This window comes from Mirounga leonina, unplaced genomic scaffold (assembly GCF_011800145.1).
Source record: "Mirounga leonina isolate KUSES-001 unplaced genomic scaffold, KU_Mleo_1.0 Mir_176, whole genome shotgun sequence".
NCBI lineage: Eukaryota > Metazoa > Chordata > Mammalia > Carnivora > Phocidae > Mirounga > Mirounga leonina.
Genome location: NW_023270454.1, coordinates 19,974,428 through 19,999,109, shown reverse-complemented (window position 1 = coordinate 19,999,109; position 24,682 = coordinate 19,974,428). Strand labels below are relative to the sequence as shown.

The window sequence follows — 24,682 nt, the reverse complement described above, 5'->3', positions numbered from 1 at the left end:
GGCAGAGATGGCAATGGTTCTCAATTCAAGACACGTCACCTGTTTATATTAAAGAAATATTCTAACTATTGGTTCTGAGCCTTTATCATGTTAAGGAAGTTTCTTTCTGTCTGCAGTTATGCCTTGTTTTCTTCTTAATAATTTAGAGAAGCAGTGAGACAGCACAGTTGTAAAAAGCATGGACTTTGGTGTCAGTATATACAGACTGGAATCAATGCTCTGAAAATTCCCAGCTCTGTGATCTTGAGTCAGTTACTTTAACCTCTCCTGGCTTCAGTGTTCAGCAGTTGTGGAAAGGAAAGAGTCCCTGCCCCAAGCATGAGATTAACTGAGTTCTTCAGTTGCTCTTTGACTTGGTTCAGGGGACCAGGGGTGAAATGGCCAATGAGGTGTTAAATGTGTGTAGATGAAAATCCTTCCCAGGGTCTCTGAAAGTTGTGATAAAACAGTTTTGGCTTTTATATGAAATGAATTGACTAAGTCTCTGCAATTTAGGTGAGGGATTATACAGGAATTCTTTTCAACACCACCCTTGTATCGATCCCTCATGTAAAAATCAACTCTTCCCCATCCCCTTCATACATACATGTGCATATTAATATTTAATTTTTTGATGATTAATTAATATGAATCCAAGAAATGCAGAAGCTTTTTGAAATCTTAAGGAAATAAATAGAAAAATAAAATCCTGGCCTGAAGTTTTGGTATCCCTTGATAAAATTAACATAGAGGACATGATTGAGTAGGGAATATATTGCTGATAATTCTGCTTTCCCATTCTGTGCCCTCCCACAGTACATTGACTTTATAGCAATGCTATTTCCTAGAAGTCTTTTACACTTCACATCCCCAAACTGTTGTTCTCTTTCTTCCTCTCTCTCTTACTTCTGCAAGTACACTATTGGTATGCCATGATTCTTTTGTCCCAAGTGAACTCATTCCTAAACTCTTTGTCTTGGTTGCATTAGCCTGCCTTGGCACTTGAAATCTGCCACTGTAGATGTGGCATTATGGAATAAACTCTTCTACTCCATTCAGCATGTAATAATAGGCTTTATGCATATGTGCTTTTAATTCAATAAGAAAAGTCAACAAAATTTAAATTTTGCCATTTTCTAGAAATGTTACTTACATTCCTATCCTCTAATGTTTTTAATCTCTGTTGGTGTGTTTGAATAATATACTTTAGAGTAAGTACACTGAAGTCAAAATGCATTTAATCTCTGAACATACCCAAATAGCGAAATTTCCATGCTCATTTGATGTAAGAGCAATACAGGTCCGATATCACAAAAAAGAGTTCTCATAAAGAGAATTTTTTTTTAAAGATTGAATATACCTTCTTGCTTCAGTCAGTTACCCAGTGATTTCACTTTTGGTTATGGCATGTTTCAATCCTTAGGACTCAGCATGAAACTACACAGGCTATTTCTAAATTACTGATCCTTTTCAAAATAGAGCATATCTGACAGAAGCAGTGATACCATTATAAAAAAAATACTTAAAGCCCTTTCTTCTTTTTAAATTTTGTGTCAGCTTCCAGACTACAAGGACTCCACCAGTATGAGTGGAGTATGAGTATGAGTGCTTCCTTAAAGGAAGGTGTCCTCAAGGATTTTAAGTCCATGTTTCTATATTGTGACTTTTCATCTTTTTTTATGAACATCTCTCATTTTTTTCCCTTTAACTTTGTTTCCAATTCTTCCCTAAGGAAAATATCTTTCAAAAGGCATAAGCATAAATATTTAGAGTGTACCAAAATTATACTTAGTCTTTAAAATGGAAAAAGTGTAACACTTTAACCCAATCTTCACAAAATCTTCTTTATTTAATAATATATGCCTAAATTCTGTAATCTATAGTAATTTTGACTGATTACAATGTTTAACCCAAGTGAATCATAATTGTATTAACCAAGCTTCTAAAATTGTTTCAATAAAACTCTGGATAAAAGCTTAGCAGATATTGCCAAATATTTACACTCTGCAGTTATTCATGGTAAAGAGTACTATTCAATCAGTGGAATTTAATTTAATAATGTTTACCTGTGTGTAAGCCTCCGGTGACTGATGCAGACTGCAGTCTGAGAATCTTGAGCAATGCATACTTTATGGCGACTACATTTCATCTTTAAGCATGGATCTTTAGCTGGATCTAAAGCTAAAAAAAAATTGTTCAGAAAATATTAAGATATGTTTCTGCAAAATGGAGGTATCTAATCTCATCAAACAGTTTGATCAAGGAATTTACATAGCAGTTCAGCTCTAAATTTTCTTCACATTCTTCCTCTTTTAAGAGATGCTTCTATTTCTACCTGCCTAACTCAGAGTTCATAGACGGCTGCAGTTTAGTTTTATTTATTCTATTCAGAAGCAAACATACACCCCTATGAACAAAAAATGTGTAAACAAAACAAACTTTAAGACCAAAATTTTCTATAGTTGTTACTATCTTCTAGGCAGTAAAGGTGCAGAAATAAAGTTGGGGTATGTTAATGTAATACCTCTGTGAGTGGAGAATTATAATTTCTGCTTCTGCTTTCCCTAGATAGATGCAGGTGGTTAGAGATAAAGAATTAAACCCAAAAGATGTTAGTGGGCATTAATAAGTCTTTGGATATGCAAAAAAAGTCTACAGCTGTACTAGGAACTGGCTGAGTGCATCATGGTAATAACTGAGATGTTTCATTTTCATTTTTAAATTGTGCCTGATGTTTGAACCACCATTTCTCTAGACAAAACCTCTCTCTTGGTGGATGCCAACACAAAGACTGTGTGACTTGTTGGTGGTATTTTATTTTATTTTATTTTTTATTTATTTATTTTTAAAGATTTTATTTATTTGACAGAGAGAGATACAGTGAGAGAGGGAACACAAGCAGCAGGAGTGGGAGAGGGAGAAGCAGGCTTCCCGCGGAGTGAGGAGCCCGATGCGGGGCTCGATTCCAGGACCCTGGGATCATGACCTGAGCCCAAGGCAGACGCTTGACGACTGAGCCACCCAGGCGCCCCTTGTTGGTGGTATTTTAAACAACAGTTTTAATAAGATAACTTGCATACAATTCATTCTTTTCATGTTTAAAATTCAGTAGTTTTCAGTATATTAACAGCTGTGAAACTACTATCATAATCAATTTTAGAACATTTTTATCAGCTCAAAGAAACGATACTCCACCAGCTCCTTCACAGCCTCTAATAGGAGCACACACTAATATAATTTCTGTTTCTATAGATTTGCCTATTGTGAATATTTTGTGTAAATGGCATTATACAATATGTGGTCTTCTGTGACTGGCTTCCTTTGTTTGGGGCAATGTTTTCAAGGCCCAACCATGTCCTAGTATGCATCACTACTTCATTTCTTTATATTGCTAAATATCATTCCGTTGTATAGATATGCCATATTTTATTTATCCATTCACTAGTTGAGGGGAATTTTGGTTGTTTCTACCTTTTGTTTATTATGAATAATACTGCTATTGGTAATCACTATTGGTGATGTTTGGTGATATTATGTTGTGATTTTTGTGGGTAGAAAGCCAGGGAGGGAGTTGGCACAAATAAGAAAAAGGTACTGAGTGTCCACTTTGGGTACATGTCACAACTGAGAGAAAAAAAACCCATGCAGGATGGAAACTGAAAATAAAATTCTAATGCATGTAGAAAAATGGAGCCAAGGTGACCTGAAAAAATGTGTATTTAGAATATGAAGAAGTATTTGGGAGAGCCCTGAACTTTTCACTGAACATAAAATGTGGATTTGAGCCAAGTTTTTCAAATCTTAAACCTGCGTAAACTAAAGCTAACATCTGGTGTGCAAATCAAATTTAGCTTTATGAATGTGTTAAGTCAATAACCTAACTAAAGTTAATACATTTTCATAAACAATAAATAAAACCAATTTCAATCAAATACAGATATAAACTGCATATATAGATGCATATATATAAAAACACGTATTTTGGAGCTCCTGGTTGGCTTAGTTGGTTGAGCATTCAACTCTTGATTTTGGCTCAGGTCATGATCTTGAGGTCATGGGATTGTGCCTTTGTCAGGCTTCAGACTCAACGAGGAGTCTGCTTGAGATTCTCTCCCCTTCCCCTGACCCCCGTTCATGCTCTCTCTCTCTTTCTAAAATAAATAAATAAATAAATCTTGTAGAAAACCTACATATTTTTTTACTTCAAAAATATATATTTCGGGGCACCTGGGTGGCTCAGTCGTTAAGCGTCTGCCTTCGGCTCAGGTCATGATCCCAGGGTCCTGGGATCGAGCCCCGCATCAGGCTCCCTGCTCGGCGGGAAGCCTGCTTCTCCCTCTCCCACTCCCTCTGCTTGTGTTCCCTCTCTCACTGTGTCTCTCTGTCAAATAAATAAATAAAATCTTAAAAAATATATATATATATATATATATTTCTACAAAACTCTTGAGATTTCAAATACTCATGAGATTTCAAATACTCATGAGATTTCAAATTAAAAAAACTAACACATATAGTTGATAACATGTTCACTAGTAGACATCTTACATCATAATAAAATGGTCAAATGCATCTATTTGGAACATAAATGTTTAAGTTTCCTCTAAGAAAAAAATTTTTGACAATGATTAGATCAATTATAGCTTCTCTTAATTTCCAAGTAATTTCAAAACTTAAGACAAACAATAGTAATTTTATTCTTTATGAAATGTTCAATATACTTTGTTCACCATGCAAATGCAAGTTCCTAGAACATTCTCATTATATTATCACAGTTTAAATTATCACTAATTAGAAAACTGTCTCACTGAACTATTGCACTTTAGATCTGCATGACTTCTTGTTAAACAACATAAAAGAAAAACATACGATAACTTAGAAGGCATTAAAATGTTTGGTGCTATTTCTAATCATTAGCCTATTTTAATTTTTTAATATTTTATTTATTTGAAAGAGAGAGAGAGGCAGCATGAGCGGGAAGGGCAGAGGGAGAGAGAGAGAGAGAATCCCAAGTAGACTCCACGCAGAGCATGGAGCCTGATGTAGGGCTCGATCCCAGGACCCCGAGATCATGGCCTGAGCTGAAACCAAGAGTTGAACACTTAACCAACTGGGTCACCCAGGTGCCCCCTATTTTGACTTTTAATGGTTAATATCACTTTTAAATATTGATTAAAATTAAACAATTCTGCATAAAAAGCAATGTCATTATACCTACCACTGTATCTTATATTCATATGTCTTACACTCAGTGTGAATATATTTAACTTAGGACATAATATTCTGAAAAGGGAGTGTTTTTGTTTTGGAATAAAATAGTATGATACATGTGAAACTATCATAGTTAATCTAGTTACACACCAAATGCAGACCATTAGTAGTTATCTTTACTTATTTCTTCTGGTTTTATTTACCTTACACAGCTTACATTAGATAATTTTCTAAAGTTCCATGGGACTTCTTACATTATATTTACTTAATAAAAGTAGTGAGAACTCAAAAATTAGTGTATAATGAGAGGAAATTATCAGAACAAATATAGCACATGAAAATTAATTTAATAAAATTTTGCATAAAATTCTACATAAATGGTCAAATAAAAGAGTAGTAGTATTTGTCAGGAGTTGAAAAATATAATAGAAAGTGAACATGAAGAATCAGATACATAGGATCTGCAATAAGGAAAAGATCACTTTCTGTGCATGTGATTTTAACCATCTGTATTTTTGAGCAGAACTTACATTGTTGGCAGCTTAAAAAATTATAAAACATCACACACTGTAAATACAGATGCTTGGGATTTTATTCTTGAAATCACAACAATAACACAACCATCTTCCCCTTGGCTGAAGCCCATGGATTAGAATCAATCCTGTATTTTAAAAAAAGCCTGGCATAAATTCATCACCTCCCTCTGTTGCTATCCTCTTTTTTCCATCTTTTTCAAATTAACATCTCCTATTCTATTCTCTATTACCATATTAGTGCATTTCAGTTTTTCTCAAGCATCCAGTACAATGATCCCTAGAAAGACTTCAGCTAGCATACTTGAATTCATTTGGCCATGTTCTTTTTGTCTTAATCTTTTGTAATCTTTCTGATTGATGTGAACTAACCTGGGAACCTAACTAATACTGTTTTTTGTTTTGCTTTGTTTCAAAAAAAAAGCAGGCTGAATTCCAAACAATTGCCTTATACTTTCACTTGTTATGTAGTTGCATTTCAGTTGTGATATAGATTTCCCTCACTCTTTCACCAGAATATTTGTTTTTTAGTCTAGAATCCCCCACTCATTGCTAGACCAGGGAAATCTAGGACATATCCAGCCTGACCCAGCTTATAATGGTGGAAGTACCTGAACCAGCAAGGGTAGGTGAGAGCAGGAAGCAAACGTGAGTGTAGACAGGTATGTCAGTTAAAAAAGATCTAATTCTTGAGGAGAGGTCCTTACATCAGGGTAACCGAAAAGCAAGGACACGTAATGCAGATGCTAGGTCAAGAAAACAAACATGGACTGTGACTGAAAGGTGCTGAATTCCCAATGCAGCTGAGGAATCATTAGTATTCATATTTCATGCAGGTGGTCTTAAAAGAGGAAAAGGCAAAAAGTGGTGTCATTAAGGTGCAAAAATAGGTATTATTGTTAGTATCAAGAACTGAAATAAGCTTTAACAGGGAAGATCAGAACTCCTAATCCGCACAAAATCTCTTCTGGAATTTAAGAGTGTTTAAGAGTAAAAAAAGCCTAGGTTTTTAGAATATTAAATCCCAATGATTCTAGGCTAAAGCCCTCTTAAATAATTCTGCATTTTATTTTTAGTGGGGCTAATAATGAACCAGTTACCATAGTTAAGCCAATGCCAGAGAAAAGATTTCTTAGAAACTTGACAAATACAATGAAAACTTAACATTCCCAATATTGATTCAGATTTTTCAAAGACAAATGTAGTAAAAAATAGTAATTTCTATGTAGCCTGATAGATTCATCTATAAAAAGTCAAGCTTTTGGACTAAATGATCTCCAAATTCACATTCTTCTTTCAAGAGTGAATGTTATTGGATTTCAGCATACATTTTTGACACCAGATATCCTACATGGAATGGATCCTATCCTCAACAGACTCAACATTTTAATTGGAAAAGAGATATATAAAAAAACAATTAGAATACATTGTTAAGTGGAAATTATACACATTCATATTTAATGTATATATATATACATATTTAATGTATATATATATTTAGCTATGTGAAAATACATACACACACAGTTGAAGGAGTCATATAGTGGTGAATGAGAGATAATTAGAATGAATACAAATTTAGGTAGGTTTTGAAACATGTACAATGTGCAAAATGAAAGAAAACTCCGTATAAGGAGATAGTATGAAATGCATAAAAGTATAAAAAGGATGCCCTATCCCTGGAAGGACCGATAGTTTAGGATTGATGAAATATAAAATGTGCATGCTGCCTGCAAGTATTATGAAAAAACATGGGGGAGGCAGATGGAAGCTTTTTACCTTTTGGAGTTCTACCTTTTAGAAATGCCATGTCATTGAATGATTTTAATTTGGAGAGTGACATAATTGGGTTTTATGGTAAAGAGATCACTCACAAAAATTTAGTTATGTTTTGAATAAAATTGGTCAAGACAAGGAAACTAACGAAAGTCCAGGAGAGAAAGGGTAAGAATCCATTCTAGGGGAACTGAGTGTGAAGATGGGCATGGGAACCATGCTGCCTATTGAGCAGAAAAAAAAAGAGGATTTTGAGAGGGTCAAGCATTGGTCTGTTAGAATAGGTATGCTGAGACAACCAAATCTGAATCAACTGAATAAATGTCCAACTCCTCACTTCCACCATTTGTGGACTTTTTCTGATATTAATATTGCTATAACTAATTTCCTTTTGATTAGTATTTGCCCAGTTAACTTTTGTCTGAATTCCTTTATTTTTAATGCTTAATTTTATATTTTAAGAATGCTCTTAAAAACTCTTAGATGGATTTATAAGCCCAATCTAAGGTGACCTATCTCTTGTTCTGTTTCAAATGTGATTTTTTTTTATGCAATTGTACTCTTTCCCCTCACTTTATTTTGTGCTTTTTTTTTTAAGATTTTATTTATTTATTTGACAGAGAGAGAGAGCACAAGCAGGGGGAGCAGCAGAGGGAGAGGGAGAAGCGATTCAGGGCTTGATCCCAGGACCCTGAGACCATAACCTGAGCCGAAGGCAGATGCTTAACCGACTGAGCCACCCAGGGCCCCTATTTTGTGCTTTCTATTCTGCAATGTTTCTTTTTTTTCCCTTCAGTTTTCTTTCCTCTTTCCTGCCTCATAGTGTGTTAATTATATATATACTTTTAACTTTTCTCTAGAAAAGAGATTATCCTCCGTCTGAAGAGTACCAAGATCTTAGAACATGTTAACACCAAATCTTTTATATTCAACTTCCACACCATTTTCCATGAGCTACACCTCACTTTACTAACAAACCACTGTGAAATAGTCATTATTTCTATTACTATTTTTACTGACAGAGCTAATTTAAAATGATCAAATCTACCAATTTATTTGCCCATCATTGCTTCTTGCAATTCACACTTCCTTTTTGGGTTCTCTTGTATAATTTTATTTGTGGAAGAATATCGTTTTATAGTTCTCCTAGCATATGCAATTTGTGCTATAACTTTTATATATTTTTCTGAATGTATCTTTATTTTCCAATCATTTTTATTTTTTTAAAAATTGTATTTATTTCAGAGACAGTGAGAGAGAGAGAGAGCATAAACAGGAGGAGGGGCAGAGGCAAAACGAGAAGCAGACTCCCCCCTGAGTCCGGAGCCAGACACGGCTCAATCCCAGGGCTCTGAGATCATGACCTGAGCCAAAGGTCAGGACGCTTAACCAACTGAGCCACCCAAGTACCCCTCTAATCATTTTTAAAGAATAGTTTAGCTGTGTCTGGAATTCTTATTTGATAATTACTTTTTTCTAGTCACAATAAAAAATATTATTTCATGGTATTTTGCCCTCTGTTGCCACTAATTAAGTCTATTTTTAGTCTGTAGTACTCTGTAAGCCATCAGCCTTTACTCCCTGGATATTATAATATTTTCTTATCATCAAAACTTTGTGTTGTGAAATGCTTATCTCCAACTATTATAGCAAACACATAAGCAAATATGTCCTTCTCTTTGAATTTCAGCTAGTAACAGAAGTATACTTAAGTAAATAAAGAACTCTTTTGCTGTTTGAAAAAAAAAGTTCAAGAAAACAAAAACTAAGTTAAACACTCATCATGTGCCGTTGAAGACTGGGTTTCAATTTGGGGAAAATGTTGGAAAAATTACATCACTAAATAGTGAAATCAAAGTATGCACCAGCATTCACTTGGTGAAATGTCTCTTTAAGCTTAATTGTGTGTTTTCACATAAAATGAAGCGACCAGTAGCTCAAACATTCTTTAAAAACCTTCACGGTTCAACAATGAAGCACTGAATATGCTTTTGTTGTTGTTTTAACAACAGTTCATTTCACTAAAACTCTATGTTGTAAAACTATAGGAAGAAGTAGTTTTCTAGGGAATTTTTTTAAACTTGCCAGGTGTTATAATGAAAGGCTGTGCAAGTGAGCTGCATGGAAAATAGAGCTAATGCCTGATAGTTAATTAGACTTTTGACAGCCAATTTTGTGGTGCTCAATGTGATTAAATGTGGCTGCAAGTCTTTGGAGTGACTTTTCTTAGTTTTAAACCTTAATATTACTTTAGTTTTATAAAATCCTTCCACTCTAACTCTGGTCTCCCCATTACAAACATTAAATGCGGAAGTCTACACTATTAGCAGATTTCGATGTGATTGCTGGATTAATTTATTTTGTCATAAATATATATCAAAATATCACAATGTTTATTTCAATAATACCCTATCTTATACAATTGTATGAAATGAAACTGACTACTACATTGATAACTCAAAGTTAATAAAAAACTCTAGATACTATTACAAGACAGAATTTCATCCAAAATTCATTCTACTCTAGTATTAAAGTATTGATGACAATTTAAAAATGTCATTCTTTTCTGTTATTATTCTTTTACTAACATATTATCTTCAAAACTTCTTAAAGCGATAAATGTTAACAGTGTTTCTTTTATAAAAGAGATACATCAGAATACTTGATTATGTATAAAAAACCATTATTTTTACTAATTTCCATTTTCAAAATACTATTTGATATATAAAAATTATGATACTGAATCCCCATCATAAAGATTTAAATTTAGGATTCTCTTTCTAATATTTGAGCTAAATATATCTATGATTCAGTTAGCACTTACTAAGAAGGTGACTAAATAGAATCATAAAGAAAAATCCCTACTAATGGGGCAATAATGTCTTGGCTTATTGAAATAATGTTTACCTGTAGTTTACCTGTGGCGATACCACACATATTCCCCCCTCCTATCTGGTCTAGGTGCACAGAGGCTGGAGGGAAGGGAACCACAGCTGGGATGGCAAGTAGGCAACACTCATCCAGTAAGCGAGTGAGCTGAAGCCAGCAGGCAGGTGCATGGGGGGAGTTGGGGCATTAGGAGTCCATTTGTAAGTGGGGTGTGTACCTAGGATTTGTACCTAGGGTACCCAAGTTAAATTCCTTAATTTAACTAAGACCATTCTAAAATACAAAATAACATATTCTATAATTGTGTACTTTAACTAACTTGGGAGCTGTTATACAAAAAGGAAGAAATATTTTTAAAAATTAGCCCTGAGTTGAAAAAATGTTCATGTGACTCTGCTTGAATGTGTGTTCAGTGCCTTAAATATTTCCAGACATATAGAAAGCACAACATTTGACATTATCATTTGTACTTTTATTGATAGCTATTAAGGTCCTACAAAATCTCTTGTAATTTGTTATACACCTCTTCTAACCACCCTATGGGAGGATATCTGGCCCACTTTAAGTGACACTCTCCTTTTCTCACCTCTCTATTAGGACACAGAATTACCTCTATCCAATAAAAACCACTGACTCTTAACTCACTGTTTTCCTAAATAAAATTTACTCTTCTATTTTTGCCTACTTAAAAGTAAAGATGATAATTTCTACATGAACTCTTTTTAAAGAACAATGAAGCTAATCCTGGAAAAAAAAAAATGAGACTTCTAAACACAGATTTGTTTCCTCCGAATGCTGTGTCAAACACTACTCCCATTAGATAGTTTACACACTTGTGTGCACATACACAGATATGTATATGTATAAACAAGGAATTGTATCAATGGCCATTTAATCTTGGGTGTGAATCGGAAGATAGTCCCCTGAAATCATCTATTCAATCTGATATAAAATTAAAAGTACAGTAAGTTACCACTTCACCACTATAAGAAATGTTAAAATAAAAAAACTGAACAGAGAAGTGTTTGCAAGAATGTAGATTAACTAACCCAAACATGTGGCTGGTGGGAGTATAGAATGGTATAATCACTATTATTAGTCCAGGTCCAATTAGGAGACAAAAGACACAGTACCTCAAATGGGGAAAGTTTAAAATAAAGAATTTCTAATTATAGTAGAAGAATAAATGTAAAGGAATAAAGAAAGCTCTAAAACATACTCTAATAATGAAACAGAGTATCAACAGAAGAGCCAAACTAGAAAAGTGTGCTTCCTCCCCAGATTTGGGATTCAGTTCTCATTGGAGAAGGTTGCAGTGCAGTGGGTAGCCCAGAAGTCTATTTGGTTGATGGGGCCAGAGCCAGTTGGCCCATAGTCACTGGCAAAGTGGGCGATACCACACATATTCCCCCCTCCTATCTGGTCTAGGTGCACAGAGGCTGGAGGGAAGGGAACCACAGCTGGGATGGCAAGTAGGCAACACTCATCCAGTAAGCGAGTGAGCTGAAGCCAGCAGGCAGGTGCATGGGGGGAGTTGGGGCATTAGGAGTCCATTTGTAAGTGGGGTGTGTACCTAGGATTTGTACCTAGGGTACCCAAGTTAAATTCCTTAATTTAACTAAGACCAGATATGCACACTTTCCACGGGATTGTACACACTAGTCATGTATCTGTGGTGGAGCACCGCTACATGTTTCTCCTTCAAGCATCACTGGAATAGAAGGAGAATCAGAAGTACTCCAGAGCCAGAAAGAGAAGTCCTTCACTCTCCAGACCCTTGAAGTTCCCTATATTGATGAAGCTTAACATTTTGTTTGTTATTGGCCATGCTTACGGAATCCAGTCCCATTACTGTAGAACAGGCAATGAAAAGTGAATTGAGAGATAAGAGGCAGTAAATTGATATCTTGCACAATCTCTTTGGAAAATATTTTGGCAGTTTGTCATATAATTAAACAATACTACATCTTTGAATTTATCCAAGAGAATATTTTGAATGTTCACAAAGAAACTATTACAAAAATATTCATGGTATATTTAGTTATAAGAGCTAACCCAAATATCCATCAATGGGTGACTGCTGTCATACAAAGAAAATTCTCCTCAGCAATCAAACAAACAAAACAAACCCCTGAAACATGCAATAATGTTAGATAAATCTCAAAAATATTATATCAAACAAAACATGGCATAAATGAAAGTATTCAAGGAATATAGTTTCATCTGTATCAAGTTATAGAATGAGCTAAACTAAAGTGAAGGGAATCAGAACAGTTCAGACAGTGATTGCCTGGATCGGGGGTACGAAACTGGAAGGAGTGAGGTAGAGTAAGTAGTTCGAGGAATGTCTGGAGTGATGGAAATTATCTTTATCTTAATTGAACTAGTGTTAATTCAATTATTTGCGTTCACCAAAATGTATCAAATTGTACATTTTAAATTATTGCATTTTATTGTATGTAAGTTATTAAATTATTGCATTTTATTGTATGTAAGTTATGCATTTATAAAGAAACAATTTACTTTTTTTTCCCCCCTGGGGCATTTTTTTTTTTTTTTAAATCTCCGTGAGAATATCTAAGGGCAACAGAGCATACAATCAAAAATCAAAGGTGACAAATTTCACCATTGAAATTTAGATACTAAAAATCAATTCTCCATCAATTGAGCATATTCTTTTGTAATGAATACTGCACAATGCAGATAGGTTAAATTAATGAAAAACACATCATAATTGGAAAGAGAATGCAGAACTGGGTCTCATTTTCTCAAACCTGCTTTCAGATACTATAATGTCTATAAAAGACTTTAGATAAAACTGCCAGAATTTAACTATCTTAAAAACAGAGTTTTACACATGTCCAAAAATCTTTAAAACTAAGACTATTTTATAGAACCAGTGGTAACACTGACTGACGCAACAAGTTAATAGAATTTCTAACTAAGAATACTTTTCACTTTTTTAAAGAGTTTTTGTTTTGTTTTGTTTTGTTTTTGAGAGCGAAAGTGCATGCGTGAGCAAGTGAGAGACGGGGAGGCAGAAGGAAAGAATCCCAAGCAGACTCCATGCTGAGTGAGGAGCCTGAGCTGGGGCTGGATCTCAGCACCCATGAGATCATTACCTGAGGTGAAACCAACAACAAGTAACAACAACAAACAAATAACAACAAAATTGGGCGGATGCTCAACTGACTGAGCCACCCAGGTGCCCCAAACTAACAATATTTTTTAATATACATAGTAATATTCAGAACATATTTTACAAATTACATTTTTTAAAATTGTATTTATTTGAGTAAGAGAGAGTGTACAAGCAGGGGAGAGTGGTGGAGGGGGAGGGAGAAGCAGGCTCCCTGGGACCCCAACTCAGGGCTCAATCCCAGGACCCTGAGATCATGACCTGAGCCGAAGGCAGACACTTAATTGACTGAGCCACCTAGATGCCCCTATGAATTAAAGTTTTTAAAATCTTTTTTAAATATTCCTTATTTCAGCAAACAGATGCTGCTTAAACAGAACTGCAGCTTCAACAATAGCAGACTTTCTTAGTAAAGCAATGGTGATAATTACCCTGGCAGGTAGGTAAACCTTATGGGTCTTTCATAGCCTTCAGTTTGTCATTTCTAATTAATATCATGGCTCACACACACACAAAAATAATCCTGATCTGACTATTGTTAAATGAAGCTTTCATTGACTGCCACCTACTTAGGTGCGATTAGATTAAAACCTGTAGGTTGCTCAGATGACTAAATCAAATGAGGGTGCATTTTCTGATACAGACCTTTCAGTCAGCTTATTTTGTTAGACAGTTTAATCTGTACTTTACTCTGGTGCAAATGAAAATTCTAATTGCTATTTACTAAAGGACTGCATCTTTAGCACTATCTATCAAATTAATGGTTTGCCGTATCTGGCAATTTAATATCACAAAATGTCTAATTTATACATCTAAAAACACTGGAAATTTTTGTTGCCTAAGGTATTTGTCCAAATATTCAAAATACTAAAAAAAAGTCTTTTTAGTCATATTCTTGGGATTATAAATTGACAATGCAATAGGATCCAATAGGGCTTGACTCAAATCATTAGAGCACAATCATTGGATTTTGATTTAGAATCTAGTGAGTCACATAAATGACTATAGAATTACAAAATGTGGCTCCATATCAAATACGAGGGGGGGCGCCTGAGTGGCTCAGTCATTAAGGGTCTGCCTTCGGCTCAGGTCATGATCCCAGGATCCTGGGTCCGAGCCCCACATCGGCGGGAAGCCTGCTTTTCCCTCTCTCACTCCCTCTGCTTGTGTTCCCTCTCTCGCTGTGTCTCTCTCTGTCAAATAAATAAATAAAATCTTAAAAAAAAAAAAAAAAGATGGGACCAGAGGATACAAAGGGCTATGATGTTAACTCTGTAAGTACTCTTTGATATTAAATATTAGAAATATATTTTTCTTACTAATTATTAAAAATAAAAAGAACATGATTAGAATAATACCATATGCAACAGTGACAACAAAACTGAAACATGGTAAATTCTAAGGGACTCTGTGATTGATCCGTGGGGAAGCAAGATCAAAGTAAAAAGGAAACAATGTTGCTGTATATTATTTTTCAACCTTAAAACTTACATGATGGCTAAAATAATTTGAAAACTGTTAATATTGCTTTTTTGGATATTTGGATATTTGGAAACCTCCACTCTATTGTATATTAATATTCCCATGAAGAAACTGGGATATGTCACTGTGAGATGGAAGAAGAAGAATTTAGAAAATACTCAGTTTAAACTTGCAAATTTAATTATTTTATGAGAAAATGGTTTGGGAAAAGTGTTTTCCAGATTCTAATCACACCATTGCTGTCCCTACTCTAGCATATTAACAATGAGTCTGAAAGATTAAGATCATAGGATTATCCTGTGGTATGGAATGGATCTCTTTTAGACTAACCATGTAGTAGAGAAAAGTTCTAAAATAACAAAGGAATGAAAGAAGAGCTTTCTCATTTCTTGTGGGCTAAATGTTTGTGTCCCCCTAAAATTCACTTGTTGAAATCCTCACCTGCAATGTGATGGTGCAGCAGTCCTTTCTTAGCCATGGTTTCAATTTCTGCAGTTTTAGTTAACTACTACTCATGGTCAACCACAGTCTGGAAGCAATGGTCTTCCTTCATGTATCAGAAGGCCAATAGTAGCCTAAAACTACATCACAATGCCATATCGTTCAAGCACCTCACTTCATCTTATCATTTTATCACCTCACATCATCACAAGATGAGTGCAGTAGAATAAGATATTTTGGAAAAAGGGAGGGAAGGAAAGGACCATATCCACATAACTTTAATTATGGCATATTATTATAATTGTTCTACTTTATTAGTAGTTGTTGTTGTTAATCTAGTCCTGTGTCTAATATATAAATTAAACTTTATCATAAGTATGTATGTATAGAAAAAAACATAGTATATAAAGGGTTCGGTACTATCCATGGTTGCAGGCATTCACTGGGGGTCTTAGAACATATCCCCCAAGGATAAGGGAGTACCCCTGTATTGGGTGGTGAGGCCTTTGTGGATAATTAGATCATGATGGTTGGGATTAGTACCTCATCAAAGAGACCCCAGAAAATTCTGCCTCTCTTTTTCACATGAGAATTCAATGAAGATATAATGAGAAGACAACAGTCTGCAAACCAGGAGAAGATCTCCTCAGAACCCTGCCATGCTGGCACCTGATCTTACAACTGTGGGCTCCAGAACTGTCAGAATGTCTATAAGCTTCCCAGCCTATGGTTTATTATAGCAGCCCACCACACTGATTAAGAGACTATCTGGGCGCCTGGGTGGCTCAGTTGGTTAGGCGACTGCCTTCGGCTCAGGTCATGATCCTGGAGTCCGTGGATCGAGTCCCGCATCGGGCTCCCTGCTCGGCGGGGAGTCTGCTTCTCCCTCTGCCCCTCCCCCCTCTCATGTGTTCTCTCTCATTCTCTCTCTCTCTCAAATAAATAAATAAAATCTTAAAAAAAAAAGAGACTATCTTTCTCTTTCTGGGTGTGAACGAGGGGAAAAAAGGGAAGAGGAATGATGACGGATAGCAAAAAAAAAGAAAAAGAAAATCAGAGTCTTTATTTCCCTTTTTTTAGGTTTCCTTCAAGCCAACTAACTCTTGGGCAATGCTCAGATGAATGAGAGTAAAACAGAAGGCGGATGGGATCATTTGACAATCTCTGCCCCATCTTCTGAACGCTACCACCACTTCAAAGACTCCTATAATATTCTGGGGCACTGGTATGTCTAAGTAACTATTGTTGGCAGACTTGATCAATCAAAAGGCCCCTGTGGACCTTTAAGGCCACCTTCAGTTCTTATGCAGCATGGTCATTAACTTGAGGTCTGCTAGGGCTTGCCAAGTTAATTGCGCCACGTAAGTTATAGAGTGGGGCCAGTAGGATGGTTGTAGGCTAAGATACATAGGTAATAGTCTATACCCAACAGGGCTAAGAGGAGGTCAAATCTATCCTTCACCATGCCCTTTCCACCATATTCCCAGGTAGGCATTATCTTGGAAAGAGAGAAAGGAAGTGAGCAGGCAGCTGAGAGACTTAATATTAATAACCAAATGGGATTGAATTGAATTATTTTAACCAGCTATCTAATTACTGAATTAGGTTATATTTTGTTGTTTTTTCTAATTAAAGGACACATTAAGGGACTTTTCTCATTTGGCACATGGCAGATAATATAGACCAAGAGATTTTACATATATATATATATATATTATATATGTATATATCTGTATATATACATATATATTATATATGTCATATATATAAATATAATGTATGGTGATTAACATATCATAATAAAATAAAAATTAATAAATAAATAAATATATATTTATTTATTTGTATTATATATATATTTTACTCATTTAGTTCAGCTTTCATGTGATATATAGTTGTACATTGATCTTGATTAAAGAGTGCAAGAAACAACCAGATTCTCTATCCAATTTTCAGAAAGTGTTAAATTAGCTCCTTGCACCTAATATTTCACTCTTTTCAATAAAACTCAAGAAGTATTTTTAGTAGTTTTTTATATAAGGAAACGTCCAGCACAGTTTAATTATCATACAATTCAGAATGTTTCCATGTCTCATTCATTCTCCAGCCATGGTCCTACTTCAGTTTTGGAATTTAGATGGCATACTATTATATATGGAAAACCCTGAAAACTCTACCAAAAAACTATTAGAACTACTAAATGAATTGCAGGAGACAAAGTCAATATACAGAAATCAATTGTATTTCTATACATTAATAACAAACTATCAAAAATAAAGAAATTAAGAAAACAATCTCATTTACATTTGCATAAAAAAAGAATAAAACACCTAGAAATAAATTTAACCAAGGAGGTGAAAGACCTATGCACTAATATGATAAGACATTGATGAAATTAAAGATGCAAATACATGAAAGATATTCCATGCTCATGGACTGAAAGAACTGATATTGTTAATTTCCATACTAATACTCAAATCAATCTATAGCTTCAATGTAATCCCTATCAAAATTCCAATGGCATTTTTCACATAAATAAAACAATCCTAAAATTAGTGTGGAACCAGAAAAAAAAAATCCCAAACAGCCAAAGCAATCTTGAGGAAGAACAAAACTGGAGGTATTATGCTCTTTGATTTCAAACTATAGTACAAAGCCATAGTAATCAAAACAATATGCTTTTAGCATAAAAAGACACATAAGAGCACCTGACTGGCTCAGTCAGTGGAGCATGCAACTTTGATCTTGGGGTTGTAAGTTCAAGCCCCACATTGGGTTTAGAGATTACTTTAAAAAATAATATCTTAAAAGAAAAAAAAAAAAACAGACACATAAATCCACAGAACAGAATAGAGAGTTCAGAAAAAAATCCACACATATATGGTCAACTAATTTACAACAAAGAAGCCAAGAATGTACAATGGGGAAAGGACAGTGTTTTCAATAAATGGTATGGAGAAAACTGGACAGCCACATGCAAAAGAATGAAAGCAGACTACTATTTCACCATATATGGAAATTAATTCAAAATGGATTGAAAAATTTGAATACAAGACCTCAAACCATAAAATTTTAGAATAAAACATAGGTGGTAAACTCCTTGATACTGGTCTTGGTGATGATTTTTTGGATCTGATTCCAAAAGCAAAAATAAAGAAGTGGGACTACATCAAATTAAAAAGTTTCTGTAACATATATTGCATTATTTGTTTCAGAGGTACAGATCTGAGAAAAAAAAAAAAAAAGAAGAAGAAGGTAGCGGGAGGGGAAGAATGAAGCGGGGGAAATCAGAGGGGTAGACGAACCATGAGAGACGATAGACTCTGAAAAACAAACTGAGGGTTCTAGAGGGGAGGGGGGTGGGAGGATGGGTTAGCCTGGTGGTGGGTATTGAGGAGGGCACATTCTGCATGGACCACTGGGTGTTGTGCACAAACAATGAATCATGGAACACCTCATCTAAAACTAATGATGCAATGTATGGGGATTAACATAAGAATAAAATGTAAAAAAAAAAGTTTCTGTAACAAAAGAAACCATCAACAAAATAAAAAGGCAACCTACTGAGTGGAAACAATACTTGCAAATTATATTTCTGAGGGGTTAATGTCCAAAGTGTATGAAGAACTCATACAAGTTGATAGTAAAAAAAAAAAAAAAATCCTAAACAATCCAATTTAAAAATGGACAGAGGATATGAATAGACATCTTCCCAAAGAACATATACAGATGGTCAACAGGTACATAAGAAGAGGCTCAACATCACTTTCTTCAGGGAAATCAGGTCAAAATCACAATGAGATATCATCTCACACCTTTTAGAATGGCCATTATCAAAAAGATGAAAAAAATGTTGGCAAGGGTATGGAGAAAAGAGAACTCTTGTGCAATGTTGGTAGGAATGCAATTGGTGCAGCCCCTATGGAAAAACAGTATGGAGATTTCTTAAAAAATTAAAAATAGGACTACCATATGATCTAACAATTCTATTTCTGGGTATTTAAAGAAAACAAAGACATTAATTCAAAAAGATACATGCATTCCCGTGTTCATTGCAATATTATTTACAATAGTCAAGATATGGAAACAACCTTAAGTGTCCACTGATGGATGAATGGATAAAGAAAATGTGAGATATTCACATAGATATCTGTATCTCTCTATATATACAGATCTATATAAATCTATATATACAGATACATATATAAATACACATATATACATATATAAATGTAAGGATAGATAGATGATGATAGATGATAGATAGATAGATTGAAGAGCAATAGAATACTCTTCAGCCATAAAAAAAGAATGAAATCTTAACATTTGCAACAACATGAGGGCAATTATGCAACTTGAGGGCATTATGCTAAGTGAAATAAAATCTGACAAAGACAAATACCATATGATTTCACTTACATGTGAAATCTTAAAAACAAACAAAAATAAGCTCATAGATAACAGAGAACAGATTGGTGGTTACCAGAAGCTGGGATGAGGGTGAAGTGGAGGGAAATGGGTGAATGGGGTCAAGGTACAAAATTTCAGGTTAAAATAAGTAAGTCATGAGGATGTAATGTACAGCATGGTGACTATAGCTAATAGTATAATAAATGCATATATGAAAGTTGCTAAGAAAGTAAATCTTAAAAGTCCTCATCACAAGAAAAAAGATTGTAACTATATATAAGGATGGATGTTAACTGGACTTATTGTGACCATTTCACAGTATATACAAATGTTGAATCATGTTGTATACTTAAAACTTATGTCAATATTGTATGTCATTTATATCTCAACAAAAAGAGTATATTGTATGTAACTGTTATGTCTGAAGATGGTACACTTAACTCTCATTTAAATTTATACTCAAATTATAAAACATTACTTCAACTACATATAGATTTAGGTAACCTTCTAAATGACTTCCAATTATTATTGAGAGTCTCTGAATTTAAATCTCAGTAACAAATCCACTTAAATTCTTTTGACCAGGCCTCCTCTTCAAGCTATCAGATTTCTGATGCTCCTTCCAATGCCTACTCAAATGCCAAATAGGAAGTCTCTCAGTTCCCCTAAGTACCTTCACTAGTATGAATGCCAAAGGTGCTGGTAGGTTTTCTTCCAATGTAGGAGAATAGATCGCCTCCCAGTTTTGTCACCTGAGGTCCAAAGTAGCGCTCTGATGCAAAGGATTCTGTATTAGTCAGGATTCTCCAGGAAACTCAACCAATAGGAGATATATGTACATATATAAAGAGATTTATTATAAGGAAATGGCTCACACAACTATGGAAGTTAAAAAAAAAACTCAGGCAGTGTTTTCAGTCATTTTTTATAATGAAATGTTTGACAGTTTAACTACCATACAATTTAGAATGTCTCCATGTCCCATTCATTCTCCAGCTGGGGTCCTACTTCAGTGTTGGAATTCTGGAGTGGAATAAGGGAAGTTCTTGTTACCCCCACCTCAGCCGCAGACTCACTAATAAGTGTTTCTGACAGCTATAGTCCTTGGTCTAAAGGACACAGTCCTCCCGACATGTGTGAGAAATGTTCAATTGCTGATTCTTCCTCAGGGTATGCTGGTGTGGTTTCCATGGAGATTCTCCAACAGGGCACCTGTGGCTGCAGGTGGCCTAGATAGGGCCATTTCTTCACATTGTCTAGCCACTTCTGACTCTCCCATCCACCTCTGGGAATCCAGAAACCCTATCATCTGTCTCCCAGGTTCAATCCCACCCGCTCTTCAGGTGGTCCGCTTAGTCCTTTTAAAATATCTTTATGATGGACCCTGTCAGCAGAGTGCCCCACAAATGTAAGCATTAGCTCTAACTTTGGTGGAAGAACTGTTCTTTCTCAGTAGAGCCACCCCAATTTGACCCTTTGAAGACAGGAGCAGCAACTTCCAGTGAATAAAATATTCAGGTCCGAGTTAATACCAGTCCTCAAGTCCCTCAGGATAAACTATAGACATAAGGCTCTCCACGTTGTTGCCATGAAGCCACTTCAACTGACAAGAATCAGCTCTCTTTCCCCCCATCAGCGGCAGTGGAGGGGGAACTACATCACACTAACAACTCTTCATAGCAGAATGCAACTCCATCTCTGATCACCTTCCATTTCCATTTAAAATTTCAAACTGCGGTTTACAAAAGCCATTTCATAATCTCTTTGCACCTCCCAAATAAGTAGTCTTACACTTGGATTAGACTTTAAAGTTTCTGAGTCTTTATTACCCATTCTATTGTGGATGGCCATTGAGGCCTCCAATGAAACCCCTAAACAACAAGAAGAGACAAAAATAACTCCTGTTGGGCGCCTGGGTGGCTCAGATGGTTAAGCGTCTGCCTTCGGCTCAGGTCATGATCCCAGGGTCCTGGGATCGAGTCCCACATAGGGCTCTCTGCTCCTTGGGAGCCTGCTTCTCCCTCTGCCTCTCTCTCTCTCTGTCTCTCATGAATAAATAAATAAAAACCTTTTAAAAAAATAAAAAATAACTCCTGTTATATATACTTAGGAATAAAAAGCTTAAGTTTTCAGAAAAGTTTCAGGGTTATGGTAAAATGATGCAAATGTATGGTTTCTGTGATTTTTCTACTTATTATACATATATATTTAATATGTATAAATCATGTCAACATTTATAATCATGTATCATTTATATAGAGTGTTAAATGTATACAATTATATAACAAATATATTATAGTATATAATTTTATTGCATATTTTACATATATTCTAATGGGCACAGTTTTCTATTTTAAATAATTTGCATTTAGTCTTTTATCCTAATGTTTTAAATAGAAAAGTATTAAACAAAAAGTCATGTATTCTTCAATTCTCTGTCCTTATGGACAGAAAAGTTATTTTTTACACAATATTAAAATACACATGTTCAGGAATACTAGCCATTCCCTAAATTCCATTTCTTCCTCTCCTGAACACATCATTCATCCACTTTCTTTTATCTTCTCTACTCAATAATTGTAACCATGTGACTGAATTTAATCTAGAATATAAAGGAAAGAAATGTATACCAATTTCAGGCTTCTCCCATAAAAATGTAAAGGAAAGAAATGTGCACCAATTTCAGACTTCTCCCATAAATATCTCATTCACAATCCTCCATGGTATATTTCCATTTCAACTGAGATGATTATCTCCCAAGGTTTTAGAAAATCAGATACTGAAGAGGACAAAGCTGCATTTGTGTAAGTCCCTTATCACTGATTGGAGCACAAGCCCCTACAACCTGGAAACGCTTTTGGATATTACATAAGTAAAACTTTAATTGAATGGAGATATTAACTTTCTGACCCTTTGCTACTACAGCCTAGAATAACCTCCCTGACACGGATCTTGATATATCGAAGTAGGGTGCCAACCTAACAAAAACCTAAAATGTGTAGCATCACCTTACTGGTCAGGTAGCAGGTAGTTTGGAAATGCAGCCATTTTGAGAAATGGAGACCCATGTCATGGAGTAAGAAAATATTTTGTAAAAATGACTTTTGAGGCAAATACAATGTCTACTTAGCCTCTAAGGGAAGTTTTTGGAATAGTACTTGTAGGTTTCCAAAAAGAATAACAATATAGTTTTAAAGTTTCTCTACCATATCCCACTCTCCAAGTTTACAAGCGTATGAAAAGTAACTTTAAGACCATTGTTTTCAATGATATTGTTTAACTTTTTTTTCCATAAAAATAATCATCTCCTTACTTCCCATTAGAAAAAAACAATCTCACCTCTAATAACCACTAATACAAGCAAAACAACAACCAAAGCAAAACTGGTTCTGGTAGTATGAAGAAAAGGAGTGGAATAAGTTGGGATGCATCAGTTTTTTGAGCCAGAATAAAAAGAGAAAAAAGGTCAGTTCCAAATCCTAACTGAAAATATCTCACAATTTGTTGGATTCCTTAAACTAGATGACTACTCTTGAACATATAATTGAAGATACATTTGTTAAATTGGCTTACATAGAAACCAGATTAATAGAATATTATAAGCCTATGCAATTCATCAAGTATAAGTGGTAAGAATGTTGGAGCTTGAAAAAAAATTCATCTTGAAACAAATATTCAGAGGGAAAATGAGTTTTTGAAACAATAAATCAATTTTCTTAGGGCAAATGTTATTCCAAAAACATTTTAAAAAATAACATATATTTATTCATTGAATTTTTAACTAAGTCACCTTACATAATTTACTTTTAAAGAAAGTCACCCAAATTTCATTGCTGCCATTTCTTGCCAGTCGGTCCTAATGGGAGAAAAATATTAGGAAAAATAATTATATTAAAATCTCTGTTAGCCCATCTATCCATTCTTTGAATGTAGATATAAACAGTGACAGGCAATATACTCTTATTTCTCCCCAGTTAAGTTTTCAAAAGTGGGTGCCTAAAGTCCTTACCTAAGGAAGGTAACTTAGTCAAGAAAGCCAGAGCAGGGAAATGTCAGGAAGCAGTGAGCTCTCATATCCCCACTACTCTCCAGCTCGATTTCCCCAGATCAGGATGACAAAACTGGCACCAACTAACTGGGAGATTCCTGGAATTACAGCCACTGTACCAGTACCTCAGCAAACCGCATGATCCAGAATGATCCATTAACTCTGTGGGGACAGGTCCAACAGCCACCGCCAGGTGGCATCAAACCGTAACCCAAATCAAGATAATTTTGGATGGCACCATTGAACCCATGGAGCTGCCAGGCAACCAGACACGCAGACATGCCTAGATAGTTCCTTAATCCCATAATAATACAAAAAGGACATTTTAACTGCTTATGTTTTGTGGACCCCACTTATTATATGGAGGGGCTTTACCATATAAAATCAGAAATAATACCTGGACTACTCTAACACTACCTTTAGATCTTAATCATTCATTTAGTTGCCAGAGAATAGGAAATAAATGCTGCAGAAGTTCTGGGACTTGTCACACTGGTAAAGTTTATAGTGCTATTAGTTTGGAGAACAGTGTGATATCCCCACATCATTTGAATGTGCTGCCCCATCCATGTACTGAATAACCCATAAAGCTGCCTGTCTTGGTAGGACCCAGAGCAAAGGAAGGATCTGTATCAGATCCAGGGTAAGATGCAAGAAGTATTGCTACTTGAGCCTTATAAGATCAAATAGGAGAATCGTACTACAAAACTCTAGGATTTTCACAAGAGGCAAATCTTTTGTGGTAACTATTCTTCCCTTGAAAAATATTCTGTA

General features: G+C 35.1%; 1 protein-coding gene across 1 annotated transcript in view; it reads right to left on the bottom strand.

The window, feature by feature from the left end:
* SPOCK3 (SPARC (osteonectin), cwcv and kazal like domains proteoglycan 3) overlaps positions 1-24,682 on the bottom strand; it is a 477,033-nt gene that overhangs the window by 267,775 nt on the left and 184,576 nt on the right. Inside the window, exon 4 of the mRNA XM_035022754.1 lies at positions 2,046-2,160. Within this exon, the coding sequence (XP_034878645.1) occupies positions 2,046-2,160 (115 nt within the window). The remainder of the gene's footprint in view (positions 1-2,045; positions 2,161-24,682) is intronic.